The 18,307-nt window shown below is 41.3% G+C and overlaps 1 protein-coding gene across 1 annotated transcript in view; it reads left to right on the forward strand.

Moving 5' to 3' along the window:
• ZCCHC4 (zinc finger CCHC-type containing 4) overlaps nt 1-17,426 on the forward strand; it is a 29,399-nt gene extending 11,973 nt beyond the window's left edge. The window contains exons 6-13 of the mRNA XM_089660032.1: nt 217-289; nt 2,301-2,451; nt 4,588-4,685; nt 5,196-5,317; nt 7,011-7,086; nt 8,337-8,388; nt 11,006-11,153; nt 16,594-17,426. Of these exons, the coding sequence (XP_089516158.1) occupies nt 217-289; nt 2,301-2,451; nt 4,588-4,685; nt 5,196-5,317; nt 7,011-7,086; nt 8,337-8,388; nt 11,006-11,153; nt 16,594-16,645 (772 nt within the window). The 3' untranslated portion in view covers nt 16,646-17,426. The remainder of the gene's footprint in view (nt 1-216; nt 290-2,300; nt 2,452-4,587; nt 4,686-5,195; nt 5,318-7,010; nt 7,087-8,336; nt 8,389-11,005; nt 11,154-16,593) is intronic.
• Nucleotides 17,427-18,307: the final 881 nt, after the last annotated feature.

The following is an 18,307-nucleotide window of genomic DNA, read 5'->3' on the forward strand; positions in this document are numbered from 1 at the left end:
ATGTATTGTCTGTTTTTTTTTTTTTTTTTTTTTTTTTTCCATGGCACATCAAGGAAGGCAGTTTGGTTTACTTAGAGCATTGATTGTGACTTTATTGCAATATGCTATTTTCATAGGGAATACAGTACTTTATTAATATTTTTCTACAAAATGCAGTAACTGATTGCTCTTCCTTTTTTTTTTTTTTTTTTTTTTTTTTTTTGTTTTGCTTTTCAGGTATTCCCAGTTCTACAGCAAATGTGATTTTTGTCACTACAACATGTTTAACCACCATTTTTTTGGTGGAGAGGTAAGCTTTATAAAGAACCCTCTCTGACATGCTTTTTACTGATGGCTGCTGGAGCAATTTATCAGCTCTGGGATAAATAAAAGTGGTGGTGTTAGCTACAGAACCACTCATATTTTGCTGTCATTTTCTAACCAGCACTAAAAAAACTCAAGTCATCCACTTGCATTTTTTTTTATAGCTTGTAAAAAAACTTAATTGTGCTTTTGCTGATCCACTTGTACTTGTGTATTCAGTACAATCAGCTGTCTGAAATTGAGTGATTTTGCCCATATTTTGTTTTTTTATTTTTACAGCTAAAAATATATATATATATATATATATATATATTTTTTTTTTTTGCCCAGACCTATGAAATTTTGCATGTGAACATTTTTATTCTCATTTCCAGCCAGCAAGTGGAGCTCTAGGCTCTTTCACACATTATCTAGGCTATCTGTACACCACAGGTTTGTTGCTCTATAGCACAAGTCAGAAGAGTGACTTGTGGTTTCAGTCAGGAGAGAGAGCCTGAAGGCAAACAGTGTCTGCAATATAAATTGAAAAAAACGTATAACACAGTCATAACTCTTGGCCATAGGTGCCCCCTTGTTTTAAATGTTCATTTTTAAAATGAAGACTTGGAATTAAAGTAAAAAATATGTCAAACAATAATTAAAAATTGTTTAAAGTTGATATAAAACTATTATAATGTTAAATAAAAGATCATTCTTCTCAAAACATAAATTTCGCAGTTGCTCAACAAATGCTGCTGAGCTGGGTCATCCAACGGCTTCTTATATCACTCTGGGATTCCACCTATGAAAGAATAATGAAGCTTCCATGGCTGTTATCCAGATCCTTACGTCTCTACATATAGAGCAGGGCAGTACCTTCTTTCTGACTATACTGGCTAAAATACTTGTTCCAAATTAGGGCCTTCTTAGATACAGAAGCAAGGATCTGGATGATGGCCCTGGAGCCTGCATTCATAAAAACAAGTTGGCAGTGGCAGATTCCATATTCTATCGTCTTTGGTTTCCTTTACCGGGTCTTGTCCACAGAAATAACTAGCTGTTTTGTTATAGCAAGCAGTCCAGTCTTTCTTATACATACAAAAATCCAGTAGTGAGTAGTAATGTTCATTTCCAGAGAATCGCTGATTCATCAGTTTTAGACTGGCTGGAGTACTTACACTTCGATCGGTCTGGTCTGTAGAGCATTTTTCAGTTGTTGAAGCCAGGTATTTGGGATTCATGGACTAAATGATCGTCTGCAGACTGGACAAATATACTTACAAATTCAAAAACAACAAAAAATGAGCAAAGTTCCTGTTTTCTAAACATATTTTCTGATCCTTCTTGATAGTTTTAAAGTTTATTACAGCAAAACTCTAGCTAACAAAAAGCATGATACAAATGAATAGCCTATTAAAAACTAAAATGTCAGAACCATATGCAATATTCACAATCGGTGCAAAATTTTCCACTACAGTACTTCTGCCACTAGATGTCCTCAATCTGATGGCCAACATGATTCAACCCACTTCCTTTGAGCCCAATCTGTAATTGGACAGCGAAGGGAGAAGCAGTATTGCAATGAGCTCAGCTCTTTGTTAATCTGCTGTCTCTTTCTGTTAGCATGCTTCTTGTTAGCACAGGAACTGATTGGCCTCTTCCTCTCACACACTAGCCCTGACGTACAGGGACTGCAAAAGGCTGATACCAGGTCAGATTCCGGTACTCACACTGCAATATTTAATAAAAAAAAAAATAAAAATAAAATACAAAATTTATATATATGTATATGTGTGTGTGTGTGTGTGTGTGTGTGTGTGTGTGTATGTATATGTGTATATATATATATATATGTATATGTATGTATGTATGTGTATATATATATATATATATATATACTGATCTTAAATAATTTTCATCATTTCTATATGCCTAGAATTGAGCTTTCAATGACACACCAGCAAATATGTAAATGATTTGATGCCATTTTGTGTTAAGGAATATGTTGGGTCTTTCAGGCTCCGAAGGCTTTATGCCAGAGTTTCCTGCAGGAAGATGACGGAGAAGGAATTATCATGGTGACTGACCCACCATTTGGAGGTTTAGTAGAACCATTAGCTTTCAGCTTTAAGAAAATGAGTGAGATGTGGAGAACACCATCAAACACAGGTATGCTGGTACTGATTATTAAATTTTCTGGCTCAGCTTGGTGTTTGGATGTGTTATGATAAATATCCACTAGAGGGTGTGCTTCGGTCTCCTTTGGATTCTAGTCTTTCTGTAAATTGTTCGGTTTGATTAAAGGCGTTTCAGGTGTTCAGCAGCGGCCACTTTGTGTTCTATTACTCTGATCAGACAGCATTAACACAAATAACATTGGATGATCTTTTTAAGGGTTAAATCATGCAACTAATATGAATGGTTTTCTTTGATTTATGAAAAGCTTCATAACACTCCCTGCTTTTAATGGAACTAATATTGTCAACAGTCATACAAACCCACACACACTATGCTCAATTAACATGCAATTCGGCTCCGTTCACACCTATGCAGTTTGCTTTTTGTTCGTTTCTCAGTGCTTTTCGCAGTTCGTTTTTGATGCGGTTTTACCATGTTTTGCGGTTTTTGTTCAGCTTCCTTTTTTTTTTTTTTTTTTTTTTCTGGCTTTGCAGAATACAAATGCAAAACGTGACAAAAACGAACTACCATGCATTTCAGCAGATATTCCATTGAACTCTATTGCTTTTAAAAAAGTCCCTGACCCTTTCCAAAAAACGCAGCAGCTCAAAAAAAGCATAAAGAGAGAGGGAAAAAAAAAAAAAGCATAGATGTTAACATTTTCCATAGGAAACCATGTTAAATGGACTGTAGTACGTTTCTGCAAAAAGCAAAAAGGAGCCTTAGTGTCACTAATAGGAATTTAAACCGAGGACTTTGCACACAGTGATTCTCCATTTTCAATAACTTGTCCCCCACCCACACCTTCCAAATCAGTCCGTACCATACTGACCGCACCAGAAACACGTCCACAAGCTGTATTTTTTTTTTTAAATTGGGTCCAAAGGAGCACCAGGTCTCGCCCTAAAACCTCACCAATGCTTCTGGTTCATAAGTATACAGCATGTTAGCATTGAGCTCTGGTACTTCTATGGTCCTAATTTTAAGTATACTTGTCACTTACATTACACAGCAGCATAGGTCCCATGGGTTCAGCCCTCCCTCCTACTCTCTGGAAAAGGAAGCAACTGGCAGACTTTGCATGCGCAGCACGACATTACTCATGTTTTTAGACATTCAGGTGCCTAGGTCGCAGATGCTACAATGCTAACGAGAGTAGGCAACTGCTGATAAAAGCTGGCATAATCGGGTGATTCCTGGTAAGCTCCCGGCTATCAACCAAGCGACACTTTGTTTATAGTCACAGGTACATCGCTGGCTTTTTCTGCCATTTATTCACTCCTTTTTTTTTGCAAACTTCTACTTCCTGGCATGTACCTCTCAAGGTACGCTTACCCCAGGATGGGAACTGCTGCAATATATCATGAAAGCGCTTTAGAACCTGGCCTATGACAGTTTAAAAAGAGAAATGTGTGCATGTGAATCCAGGGAATTCAGTGGGGTTCAAAGGTAATTTAATCTTGGGATACTTTTTCAGTACAAGGATGCACATCATATCTGTTCAGTACTTCCATTTTTCATTCAGTTGTTACTGGAATGCACCAGTCCATCCCACTCCATTTTGTTGATCTGGGAACCGCTTTTGCTCTCTGTAAACCTGGGTTCTTACCTGTGCACATGATTGCTGCTGCAGGATGTACCTGTTCCTGCAGTCACATCCACCCGCACAGAAAAATGCACTGATGCTCAGGAGATGCCTAATCTTAATGGTACCCCCGTGTACTGGGAACCACACTACACTTGCATTTTCTGTGCAGGCTGTGTTTTAAAAAATGGAGCATGGACCTTTTTCCCTGCATTTTCTGGAGGCACAGCAGACCATTGAAATGATTGTGCTGCCATGCCCGTGCAAAACACAGCTATCAGAGCCCTACAAGTGTGAACCTAGACTTAGGCAGGAGAGTTCTTCCCAAACAAACCCTTTGCTGTGGCTTACACACAGAAACCTGATAGCAAAAGCCAGTCGTTGATCACCTGGTTGCTCTGTGATATGGCAGATTGCACATCTTAATTTTCTTTTTTGCACTGACTGGTCAGAGCTGCCACTAATCTAATGATCTAATGATCAGATCAAATCATAACATAGGGCCTTCACTATTGAAGAGTAAACCTTTTTCTTCCTACCAGGAGGTTCCATTGAGCTGGCCACGTTTTGGATTTTTCCCTACTTCTTTGAGCCCCGTATTTTGCAGTCTTCTGCTGGGTTCAGCATGCTGGATTATCAGGTGAGTGCTGCAGTGCATGTTCACATAGACTATTCCTTGTATATGGTTACATAGTCTGGCTGAAAAAAGACAAAAATCCATCCAGTTCAACCATAGGAAAAAAAAAAAAGTTATAATCCTATACCTACAGTTGATCCAGAGGAAGGCAACAAAAACCCAGCAAAGCATGATCCAATTTGCTCCTGCTGGGAAAAAAATATCTTCCTGATCCCCCGAGAGGCAATTGGATATTCCCTGGATCAACTTTACCTATAAATGTTAGTATCCAGTTATATTCTGTGTATCTAAGAAGCAGTCCACTGAGCTGTCCAGAACCAACTCTTGAGGGAGTCTATCCCACATTTTCACAGCTCTCACTGTGAAGAAACCTTTCCATACTCTGGTTTCTTAGGAGTATCTCAGTTTAGAATCTGGAGGAATGGTTTTGTTGTATATGTGTGATTGTTTGGATATCCATAGTTAGTCTTCAGCCTGGTTATGATATTATTCTAAATCTTGTTGCTGTTTCAGGTGGACTATGATAACCATACTGTATACAAACATGGAAAGACTGGAAGGAAACAGTCACCGGTCCGTATTTTCACCAATCTTTCACCTGAAAAAATTGTGCTACCAGCAAGTGAAGGCTACAGGTGCAATATTCTTTCATACTTGGACCTTTCTGTTTATCTGTACTAGGCATGCATCTGTGGATTGTCAGCCAACACTTCATTTATGTTGGAGCATGGCTGTGTTATAGCCGTTATGTACTGAATAAGAGACTTCATTCACATATACATGCCTGAAGCAATCCATTGTATTGAAAGTTACATTAAAAGTTCAAGTTGATGACTGTGTACACACATATTATACAAGATGCTAACATTTGTACCTTCAGTCGTACACAGTTGTACACGTTCCTAATTTCACTACACACTGTGCAGAACCTGCCTCATTTCCTAACTGGAGGGAGTCCAGCATCACACAGCTCTTTCCTCCCAATCCTGACTGTAGCCAGTCCAGTCCCGTCCCCTCAATTAGAGTTTATCTCCTCCTCCCCTCCCTGCCTCTCTCCAGCACCGCACCCAGGGACTAGCAGGGAGGGGAGAGACCTTGCAGTGTGATGAACAACTAATGGGTGCTCGGCAGGAAAGGCAGCCAGACACGTTTTTAAGTTTTTTTTTTTTGCACACGTTTAAAAAAATCATTTTAGGCCTGAAGATTACATAAAACTTCCAATCGTTATATATTTTTTGAAAGCAGACACCCTAGAGAATAAAATGGTGGTAGTTCAAATTTTTATGTTGCATAATTTTACCGCAAAAGTTTAGTAAAAAATACAAGTAAGTTAATGTTAGGGCACAAAAAAGCAATGCATTACCCTATTTTTTTGTAAAATATAAAAGATGAGGTTGCAGCGAGTAAATAGATATCCAACTTGTCAAACCTTAAATTTGTGCGCGCTCGTGAAATGGCAACGAACTTCAGTACCCTATATTTTCTATAGGTCGACACTTTTAAAGCTCCTTTCATAGGTCACCTGTTTACTGTTACAGAGGAGGTCTGGTACTAGAATTATTGCTCTCATTCTGGCGTGCACGGCGATATGTGACGTGTATCGCAATTGATGGTTTCATGCGCAGGCGCCCCAGCCTGTGCTTTTTACGTATGTACATGCATATATGAGGGGGTGGGGACCTCAATATTTTATTAGGGGGGGATGGTATGTGCTTAAGTGTAACTTTCATTTTTTACAATGAAAAAAAGAAAAAAACTTTTTTTTTCCATCACATAGGGGACGCGGAGAGGCTGGCACTGTGTGTGATGGCAATCAGTAGCAACGCTGCTGCCAAATGCTTCCACCTGACAGGTGAGCCCACTGCTTGCCCGCAGTAGGGCTAAAGGTAGAAAAAAAAACTACCTGCCCAACGCCCGGAACTACATTGCCTGGGCGTCGGGCGATAGGAGTCCAACATCCCTGCTCATGGCTGTGGGGAATGGTCAGCCTCTGCTAAGAGAACTTTGAACAGCTGGGAGCCTCCTCCAATCATCACTGGTCTTCCTGAGATGAGATAAGCAGGACTGGTTATAGGGTGTATCTACATCATTCCTTATACCTACATGGTCCCTTTTATCCCTCAATGTGCTGAGCAAACTGTTGGCGATATATAAATCCTGTATAATAATAATACCTACATCCTCCCTTAGACCTTGTCTTTTAAACATTCATGGACCGCCAGCCAATCCCTTTGGGGGCTGTCAGATCATCCAATCACCCTTTTGTTCTTTTTGGGTATATCTTTTTATTTGACTTTATACTTGTTATTATTATGTTCTGTCATTTAGGTTCTGTTCACTGTGCCAGAGATATGTGTCCTCTGAAAATAAGCACTGTGAAACCTGCAACACTTGTCCCTCCAAGGTAATACCTTTTTAGATATATATTTTTCTATATGGGTCCTATATACTACGTGTGTACACAAACTATGTACAAATATTATGCATCTGCCTGATTTGCATGCTGGATAAGTGTCACTTTTGCCTAACTGAGGTCCTCAGTTCAGTTCCCACAAGGGACCACGTATATGAAGTTAATATGTATATAGAAGTATATGAAGTTTAATAAAAGTATATAGATATAAAGCGAGCGCTCATATAATCAGCTGCTAGAACACTCAAAGGAATCACCAAAACCTTGTATCATAAATCATATATATAAAGTGCAGCGCTGTGATATATATCAATGAATGAATACAAGTTCATGCAATCTTCATAAACAAATGAGGAATATGGAGTGAAAATCTTCCTTATGCAAAATAGGTGACTGGAACCGTATAGAAGAAATGCGCACTCACCGACCTCGCATTAAAAATGCGCATGTATATGACCAGCAATCCAGGTAATCAGCAATGCACACGGTACATCCCTCACAGGTGGATCATCAGCCTTGGGTGTAGTAGTATGCAGGTCATATACATGCGCATTTTTAATGCCCGGTCGGTGAGTGCGCATTTCTTCTATAGGGTTCCAGTCACCTATTTGCATAAGGAAGATTTTCATTCCATATTCCTCATTTGTTTATGAAGATTGCATGAACTTTTATTCATTCATTGATCTATATCACAGCGCTGCACTTATGTTATAGACCTCGGATTAAAGTTTATTTGGGGACAGGGACTTTTGTGATTGATCAGTATGTCCTGCAATGCACTCCAATATTTGTGCTATATAATTGAGTAATATAAATCATGTTTTTATGGTCAGAACTTTCCTGCAAATCCCAGAGGTAGAGGATCCCGGCTATAATATTATTCAAGGCAGTATGTAGTGGTGCCTGAATTTCTGGTAGCTTAAGAACTCATCGTTTTTTATTAGAAAAACCAAAAAATGTAAAGTAAATGAAACTGAATATGGGGTGGGATTTAGAATGCACTTTGGATCTTCTATACGTCTTTACCTATGCGTTGGCCACACCTGTGCATTAGTGCCCTGCAGACTTCTATGGGGCTGTGTCCCAAGGCCAGAGACAGCAGGACATCTAAGTCTATGGGGTTGTAATGCGCAGGTGCTGCCTGGACATAGACCTTGATGTGTATTTGAATTTGCCCATGCTTCTCTAGCTGGATATCTGCTTCTGAAGAATCACATCAGAATGTGTTTGTGTCTTTGCAGGATGGCAGACAGTGGAAGCATTGCTCCTTATGCAATAAATGTGTGAAACCTTGTAAGTAATGACTAGCAAAGTCTTTGTTTCATAGATTCACTATATTAGCAAGCTTTCGCTTTTAAAAGGAACTGAGCTCTTGAAGCTGTGCCTAAAAAAAATGGCAAGCATCTTATTAGAGGGAGGGTTTTGCTTCCTCATGTCAGATCCTCCAGCAAGGAGAACAGTAAGCAGAACAGTAGTGACATCACCTCACTCCAAATCTCATAGAACTAGCAGTCAGAGGCAGCAGTGCCTTAGATCTCACACTGCAGATAATACAGCTATTTTGGATTTAGCAATAGAGTGCCTAGGCAGTAGGAAAAGCACTGCTATATAAGGAGGAATTCCAGACAAAACATACATTTTAGGGTACAGTTTAGGCACAATTAACATTTCTAAATGTACCCTAGAACATTGCAAATTTCCACTTTGAGCATAAATCCACAAAAAAACACCTGATAAATGTTGTAGTGGAGGAAATGAAAGCAATCCTGTTAAAGGAAACCTCTCATAAGAAAAGAATGGAGGCTCATATTACTGACCTCTTCTTTTGAAAATCCTAGTTACATAGCCGTTACCTGTGTGGACCATCCAGCTTATATAGAGTCTATCACCCGGGACAAGGATGCGGATAAGCACCTCTTTAACCGCCTCTCACTCGCCATATAGTAAAATGACGGGCGCAAGGTGGTTCTCTCGTTCTGGGAGGACGTCCTCCCATTCTCACTGCGCATGCGCAGCTCAGGGAGCGCAGCAATCGGCAGTGCGCTGTGTCCCTCGGACACAGCGAATCACCGATCCACGGAAAGAGCAGAAGATGTCGGCTCGGTCATGTGATCAGCTGTGTCCAATCACAGCTCATCACATGTAAACAGGGAAATGCCGGTTATCGGCATTTCTCTCCTCTCGAGCAAATAGAGAGATACATTTGTATCTCTCTCTCTCCTTGCAGAGGGGAAAAAAACTGTAGAAAAAAAAAAAGTTAAATATTAAAAAATACCTAGATCAAGGTTTGATCTACTTCAGTGTTAGGATTAGTGTTTGGATCAAGCTCAGGGCAAAGGTCGGGTTGTGTGTTGTTGTGTGTTTTTTTTTTTTTTTTTTTTTTTTTTTTTTTTTTTTTAAATTGGTGTTAGTGTCAGTGTGTTTTTAGGGGAAAAAAAAAATCAAAAAACAAAATGCGCACTATTGTTTCTGGGCCGTAGTAACAACAAATAACATACACAAATATGGTATCGCTGTGATCGTTAAGAGCTGGAAAAATTATTTTGGGTTGTTCTTTGGTGGTAGGTTATGGTAGTAACAAGAAACACACAGCTACATTTTTAAAAAAATTTTTTTTTTTTTTACTGTTTTGGGCCAGGAGACATCCATTACCATTTACCACCAAATGAAAGCCCAGTTTGTGTTGAAAAAAAAAACCAAGGTATAATCCACCTGGATGTACAAATTAGTTGTGGTAATATATACGGTGATATGTACGGTTTTACTAACATATGTCAAAGTTGTAAAATTTTACTTTAGGCTTTAAGATTTATTTTACCCTTAGGTGTGAAGGGGTTAAACAAATGGGTCACAATGACAGAGAGATGACATTTTAAGAAGTTGAAGAATGGCTGCCCACGTATTTGTCATGACTGCTAGTTAGTAAATCAAACCTATGATAGCCAGTAAAAAAAAAATGTGGCAGCTAGTAAAAAATGGTAGTCCATAAAAAAAAAAAAAGCTAGTAAAATGTTTGTTATATTTCCTTTTGATCTGATTACAGTGCAGAAATCTGATTTTTCTGATTCGTTGCTATGATTATTGCTCCATTTTCTACTGTACCTACAGAGTTATCCTTGTCTGTCCTGAATGTCTTGATAATTTTATCTTAAAATACTGGGTGGGTATTGCCAGGTTCAGACACTGTGTTTGTCATCACATGCTATCACAGAGCCCCCACTCCAGTGATATTGTTTCTATCTTCTGTTGGTGAGCATCCAAAACAACCTGAAAACCTGTCTCTCACACACCAGCAATAATTCACTTTTCTGGGTCTGTGTGAATTTTTCTAGCTCTGGAATAGCTCTTGCTACTCAGTCCAAGTAGGGTCAGCTTCAAGCCTGCAGTAGTTGTGTATTCATTGTATCCGTTGACAGTTTCATGTAATTGACAAAGTTCACAATACATTTTTTACCAGCTGCAAATATTTGATATGATTCCACAGTTAGGACGTATCCCTCTTAAGTTTTACTATAGGTGCTGAGACCTGTACATCATAAATCTGCCATTTGTATTTGCTGCTAAAGCCGGCAGGTGATTTGTGCAGGCAGCTCATGTAAGTCTGGGAATGCAGCGACTGTATGGATGCAGATGCTCATCCTAATTTAATAAGCACATGAGTTTGGGTGAACAGCTGTGAGCACAGACAGTGTATGTTTGGTGGCGCTCACCCACATGGCTGTCAAATTAGGATGGGCGGCTTTGTTCCTACAGCCATTGGGTCCCCATAGACTTACATGGGCTGCCTGCACATAGCACTAAGTAGTTCCAGTCGCAAAAAACAAATGGCTGATTCATGATGTACGGGCCTCATATGGTACTGAGAAAAAAATGTACCATGGAAATGTATTGAATAGCTTTTATTTTACAGCTTGGGCTCACTGTTCTTCCTGTGATCGGTGCTGTTTACAAGAGCATCCCTGCGGTGGTGCTGTGGGTGGCTGTTTTCTGTGTGGAAAAAGTGGTCACAAATGGAGGAACTGTCCAAATCGACTCACATTTGAAGGACAAGATAAGAAGTAAGTGTTTGGCCATAGTACACTTTATCTTTGGTCAATTCTACAATTTGTATACTATATCTTGTCACTATTTTATCACTCAGTATATTTCTACTCAACACATTCAGCTAATAAGCTTCCATACAGTACATACGCTTATCGGCCACTACTAGGTACACCTTGCTAGTACCAGGTTGGACCCCCTCTTGCCTTCAGATCTGCCTTAATTCCTCCTGGCAAAGATTCATCAAGGTGTTGGAAACATTCCTCAGAGATTTTAATGCATATTGACATGATAGCATCACGTTGCTGCAGATTTGTTGGCTGCACATCCATGATACGAATCTCCACCACATCCCAAAGGTGGGATTGAGATCTGGGGACTGTGGAGGCCATTGGAGTACAGTGAACTCATTGTCATGTTCAAGAAAACAGTTTGAGATGATTTAAACTTTGTGACATGGTGCATTATCCTGCTGGAAGTAGCCACCAGAGGATAGGTACACTGTAGTCATAAAGGGATGGACATGGTCAACAATACTCAGGCAGGTCATGGCATTTAAACAATGCTCAGTCGGTACTAAGGTGCCAAACATGTGGCAAGAAAATATCCCCCACACCATTACACGAACACTACCAGCCTGAACTGTTGATACAAGGCAGGATGGATCCATGCTTTCATGTTTACGCCAAATTCTGACCCTACCATCTGAATGTCGCAGCTGAAATCGAAACTCACCAGACCAGTTAACGCTTTTCCAATTTTCTATTGTCCAATTTTGGCAAGCCTGTGCGCATTGTAGCCTCAGTTTCTTGTTCTTCGATGATAGGAGTGGCACCCCGGTGTGGTCTGCTGCTGTAGCCCATCTAATTCAAGGTTTGTGCATTCAGAGATGGTATTCTGCATACCTTGGTTGTAACAAGTGGTTATTTGAGTTACTGTTGACTTTCTATCATTTCGAATCAGTCTGCCCGTTTCCCTCTGACATTAACAAGGCATTTTCGTCGACACAACTGCCGCTCACTGGATGTTTTCCCTTTTCTGGACCATTCTCTGTGAACCCTAGAGATGGTTGTGTGTGAAAAGCCTAGTAGTTGAGCAGTTTTTAGAATACTGTGAATGTGGCATGGTTGTTGATGCCAGACGGGCTGGTCTAAGTCACTTAAAGTGGTTGTAAAGGCAGATGTTTTTTGTACCTTCATGTATTCTATGCAGGAAGGTAAAACTTTTGTGTGGCCCCACCAGGAACCCCCCCCCCCCAATCCTTACCTGAGCCTCCTCTGATCAGCAACGTTCACAATAGCCTCTGTTGTCTGGAGACTCTTCCTCCTTGGCTGAGACAGCAGTGGAAGCTCATTGTCTCCCACTACTGTCAATAACAGCCAGTGAGCCAATGAGGAGAGTGTGGGGGCGGGGCCGAGCGAGCAGCTTTCCATGTGGGCACTGCTCGAAGGGGGGAGGAGTGCCGGTACAGACCCAAAAAGAAGATGATTGGGGCTGGTCTGTGCAAAACCACTGTACAGAGCAGGTAAGTATAGACATGTTTGTTATTTTAAGAAAAAAAAAAAACAAGCTTTAGTTGCACATTGAATCCCGTTTTTTTTTTTTTTCCCCTATTCTGATGCTCGGTTTCAACTTCAGCAAGGCTTCTTCACCACATCGAGATTCGTAAATGCATTGAGTTGCTGCCATGTGATTGGCTGATTAGCAGTTTGTGTTACCAAGCAATTTATCAGGTGTACCTAATAAAGAGGCCGTTGAGTGGATATGTCCCTGCATACCCTCTATAAAATAGTTCTGTGTACTTTTTTAATCTGGTCTGATCATGTGATACAGCAGCTCTGGCTCTCCTGTGTCAGTGGAGAGTGCAGGGGAGAGTGGAGGGAGCACCGACAATGGATGGGCCATGGGAAACTATGGGTGACGTCACAGCTCTGGGAATTCATAGCTGTTTTCCAGATTTTAAAAAAGTACACAGATCTTTTTATACAGGGTATGTAGGATATTTAGGAGGAGGGGAGAGGGCACATATTGAAAGATATAGCTACAGTGGGGCAAAAACGTACTTAGTCAGCCACCAATTGTGCAAGTTCTCCCACTTAAAAAGATGAGAGGCCTGTAATTGGTATCATAGGTAGACCTCAACTATGAGAGACAAAATGAGAAAAAAAATCCAGACAATCACATTGGCTGATTTGGAAAGAATTTATTTGCAAATTATGGTGGAAAATAAGTATTTATTTGGTCACCTACAAACAAGCAAGATTTCTGGCTCTCACAGACATGTACCTTCTTCTTTAAGAGGCTCCTCTGTCCTGCACTCATTACCTGTATCAATGGCACCTGTTTGAACTTGTTATCAGTATAAAAGACACCTGTCCACAACCTCAAACAGTCACACTCCAAACTCCACTATGGTGAAGACCAAAGAGCTGTCGAAGGACACCAGAAACAAAATTGTAGACCTGCACCAGGCTGGGAAGACTTAATCTGCAATAGGCAAGCAGCTTGGTGTGAACAAATCAACTGTGGGAGCAATAATTAGAAAATGGAAGACATACAAGACCACTGATAATCTCCCTCGATCTGGGGCTCCACGCAAGATCTCACCCCGTGGGGTCAAAGTGATCACAAGAATGGTGAGCAAAAATCCCAGGACCACACGGGGGGGCCTAGTGAATGACCTGCAGAGAGCTGGGACCAACGTAACAAAGGCTACCATCAGTAACACACTACGCTACCAGGGACTCAGATCCTGCAGTGCCAGACGTGTCCCCCTGCTTAAGCCAGTACATGTCTGGGCCCGTCTGAAGTTTGCTAGAGAGCATTTTGATGATCCAGAAGAGGATTGGGAGAATGTCATATGGTCAGATGAAACCAAAATAGAACTGTTTGGTAGAAACACGACTCATCGTGTTTGGAGGAGAGAGAATGCTGAGTTGCATCCAAAGAACACCATACCTACTCTGAAGCATGGGGGTGGCAACATCATGCTTTGGGGCTGTTTCTCCGCAAAGAGACCAGGACGACTGATCCATGTACAGGACAGAATGAATGGGGCCATGTATCGTGAGATTTTGAGTGCAAACCTCCTTCCATCAGCAAGGACATTGAAGATGAAACGTGGCTGGGTCTTCCAACATGACAATGATCCCAAACATACCGCCCGGGCAAGGAAGGAGTGGCTTCCTAAGAAGCATTTCAAGGTCCTGGAGTGGCCTAGCCAGTCTCCAGATCTCGACCCCATAGAAAACCTTTGGAGGGAGTTGAAAGTCCGTGTTGCCCAGCGACAGCCCCAAAACATCACTGCTCTAGAGGAGATCTGCATGGAGAAATGGGCCAACATACCAGCAACAGTGTGTGCCAACCTTGTGAAGACTTACAGGAAACGTTTGACCTCTGCCAACAAAGGATATATAACAAAGTATTGAGATGAACTTTTGATATTGACCAAATAATTATTTTCCACCATAATTTGCAAATAAGTTCTTTCCAAATCAGCCAGTGTGATTGTCTGGATTTTTTTTCTCATTTTGTCTCTCATAGTTGAGGTCTACCTATGATGCCAATTACAGGCCTCTCTCATCTTTTTAAGTGGGAGAACTTGCACAATTGGTGGCTGACTAAATACTTTTTTGCCCCACCTTACATCATTTCCTCTCCTAGCGTTCCTTCCTGACCTGGGAGGCCCTTTGGAAGACGCATGAAGCCCAGGCAAGGGCACACTTTTGCTTCCTCCAACTAAAACATTGGATCTCTGCTCTTTGCCGTGCGTCCACCTACCCATATTGCAAGACTCATTTCGAGCACACATGCCAGCATGCCCCAGGGTCCCCCATCTTAATTTCAGCTATTTTATGCATCCCTAAATGTCCGACCGTCATCAGCATCCCTTTCCTACATGTCCCACTGGAAGCGGAATCTTCAGTCTTCCATAGATCTGGCGGACTGGAGTAGGGCCTGGACAGCCATTGCTAAATGCTCCTTTAATATGAATACACTTGAGGCTGTGTGGAAAGTCTTCCTGAGATGGTATTGGGTCCCTGCCCAGCTTGCTCATGCCTACCCTAGGTGTAGCGACAGATGCTTTTGAAACTGTGGCCAGCAAGGGGACATGTTGCACACCTGATGGTCCTGTCTGAAACTGGTGGGGTTCTGTTATCTCATTTGCTGTTTATTAAGTGTAGTGCCCTCCGGTGTACATATTTGTTGAGAGTAGTTAGAGGCTTGCTAGAAGCCTGGGTTTTAGTAAGAGGGTTACTTCACGTCAGGGCTGGAGAGCTCTTCAGGTTAGTCCTCTGATACCTCCCCCTGCTCTAGAAGCCGGTAGATGCAAGTGAGGTGGGGCTGATATGTATATTTATGGAAGTCTTACCAATCCCAGGCAGAGGGGCCTGACAGTGTGACTTACCAGCCCATAAATATGATCGAGCCTGACCAGCAGGGGAGTTGGGTGAAATATGTTGTGCTGAGAGATGCTGCCGTGTAGCCTGGGAAGGGGCCTTGGAGAAGGTGGAGTGGTCTTGCTTCCAGGCTGGATGCTGGAAGCTGAAGGAGGAAGCTAAAAGAGCCCTGCAGTCCATCGGGTAAGGACAGTCTGCCAAGCTTGGAGAAGAATCAGCCCAGTTATTGGGGCTTGAAAGCAGTTCTACAGCTGTAGGACAAGGACAGTGTGAGTACCTATACATCTGCAAGGCCTGGAAGGGGGAAGTCTGCTGGATGCAAGTTCTGGCAAGCCTTCAGGGGACAATTCATAGCTTACCCAATCCCTTGTTCTGGGATCAGATACTGTAGCTGGGTGGGCTGGTATTTTGAACACTTAGGGGACTTAGAGCTCCTACAAGTTAAGACTTTGATAAAAATCCATTCAAGAAGACTTAGCGCTCTTGCAAGTTGGCGTACTTTGCTAAAGAGACTGTCAAAGTTAGGCTGGACCACAGTCGTTCATCTGCCATTGTTGTAGCATTTTCTAGAGAAGGAAATGATCCTCACATTATTATTCTGCAATCAAATTGGGCATCCCATAACCCCTATACCCTATCCAAGTTAAAGTCCCTATTAAACATAAAAAACCAAGTCCATGGACTTATTCTTGTTTCTGGATGTAAGTGAAAATTGTGTTACCTGGCTGTGCAGGAAGTAAAGGGGGACCCAAAACCAGCGGCTCTGAAGAGTGTAGCGATACATAAAAATGTGCAACTACTTAAAGAACCAAAATGCTGCAAAAACCATAACATAATGTATTCTGCCTGCCATAAATTCAGCTGATTCACCATTAAATTTTCTAGTGAATTGAAAATGCCATTTCTGTTGGTAAAACACATCAAATAACACTATAATCCGTATAACGCATACATCACACCTAAGTCATCAAAAGTATTGTTTGTAAATTGTGACAAGAGGATTTTAATTTTGTGTTGCACTATATGGATACGTTATTTTTAATTTGATTTTTCACAGAGTGAAAAAAAGTGGAAATCAGAGGAAGAAGAAGAAACATCTGAAGAGATGACGTAATGAGCAGTAATATGGTGAAACAAGGACTTGTCATTGTCGCTGTGAGCATTGAGGGTTCCTGCCATTTCCGCTGTAGACAATAAATACTGCCTGGTTAGATAATGGAGTCAGCCCCTCCACACAGCAGACAAGTAAAGCAGTCATGTTTTTGAAGACAATTTTTAAAACCCCCTTATCTGTGACTTAATAAATTACAATCTCCTTGCAGTATAGACCAGCCTCTCTCAACCAGGGTGCCTTCTGGGTTCTGCAGGGGTGCCCTGGTAAAATGCTTAAACGTTGCCCCAAATTGCCCAAAAATGACAAGCTTGCCTTTTTGTTACACAAAGCCACAGGTTTACATTGTGCACCATTACAACCTTGGGCACTGTACGTGCCAGCCATTGGCATCCTAACAACTGATGACGATTAATAAAGAGGATATCAGGTACTTGTACAGCATCCTTGTTTGTCCCTGGGTGGGGAGGATTTGTATGCTGTCATGGTGCTTGTGGTCAAGTAGAGTCATTTAGAAGAGCTGATATTGGTGTGCGGTACATATTTATCAGTGCCTTGGATTGTGAGTTGGGTGCCTGTGCTGGCACCCAGTTGGTGCAGTTCAACTTGGATGATTTAACAATGGAAAACTGTTAGTTTATCTTTTTTACATTCTAGAATGGTGTACTTCAACATTGTGCAGAATTTTAAAGGGTGCCTTAACTGAAGAAAAAAAAAAAAGTTGAGAAATACTAGAAAAAACACTTGTGGTATTGTGCAATATGTGTACCCCCCCCCCCCCCCCAAAAAAAATAAAGTGTTCTTCACAGATTTTCCAGGTTTATCCTAATGCTTTATTTCTTTCCAACATATCAATAAAACACATTTGTTGACTCGGACTTGAGAAAACACAGGGCTGTACAATGGTGATTGGCACTGTGGCCTGAAAGTGCTGGAGTTCTGTGCTTGTTTCCCAGTATGACACTTCCTACAGGCGATGTGAACGTTTCTCTGAGATTTTTGTGCCCTGGTTTCCTTTTGCAACTCAAAAACATACTGGTAGCTTGACTGGCCTCAAACTATACTGACCATATTTTGCAAACAAGAAAGTGTATAAGTCTATTTCTGTATTTTGTTAACAATAGGGCTAAACATTCAAAAAACAGTTGCTATTTGTTACAAATGTAGTGCAAACTGCTAAGGTCCAGTGTGTATGGACGGTATGGCAACTTGCTGGCTTGGCAAGATTCACAAGCAGTGTCAACTCACCAAGACACAGAGTGAAATCCAAAGTGTATTTTCTGAGCATTTCTTGCAGTGGAAAAAGCTTTTTAAAGTTAAAGCTCCTTGGCTCCCTAAAGGACCTCTTTTCTGAACATAGGGAAAATTGAAGCTACCTGGGAATATGGGAGGCTGGGATTGTCTAATTAGCGGAAATTACAAAACCTAAACATCCAATAATTAAATAGGCTGAAATGTTATTACAGCAACTCAAAATGGTAGTTTGTATTGCCCTCACGTGCTTGTATGCATGCCTGACAACATCGGGGGCATGCCTCTAATGAGACGAAGGATGGTGTCCTGGGTATTTCCTCCCATATCTGATCACTGAGCTCCTGACAGTCTGAGTCGAAACCTGGTGGCGTCAGATGGACCGAAACATGATATCCCAGAGGGGTTC

The sequence above is a fragment of the Staurois parvus genome, unplaced genomic scaffold (assembly GCF_062004578.1).
Source record: "Staurois parvus isolate SC_StPar_1 unplaced genomic scaffold, SC_StPar_1.0 ptg001199l, whole genome shotgun sequence".
NCBI classification, from domain to species: Eukaryota; Metazoa; Chordata; class Amphibia; order Anura; family Ranidae; genus Staurois; species Staurois parvus.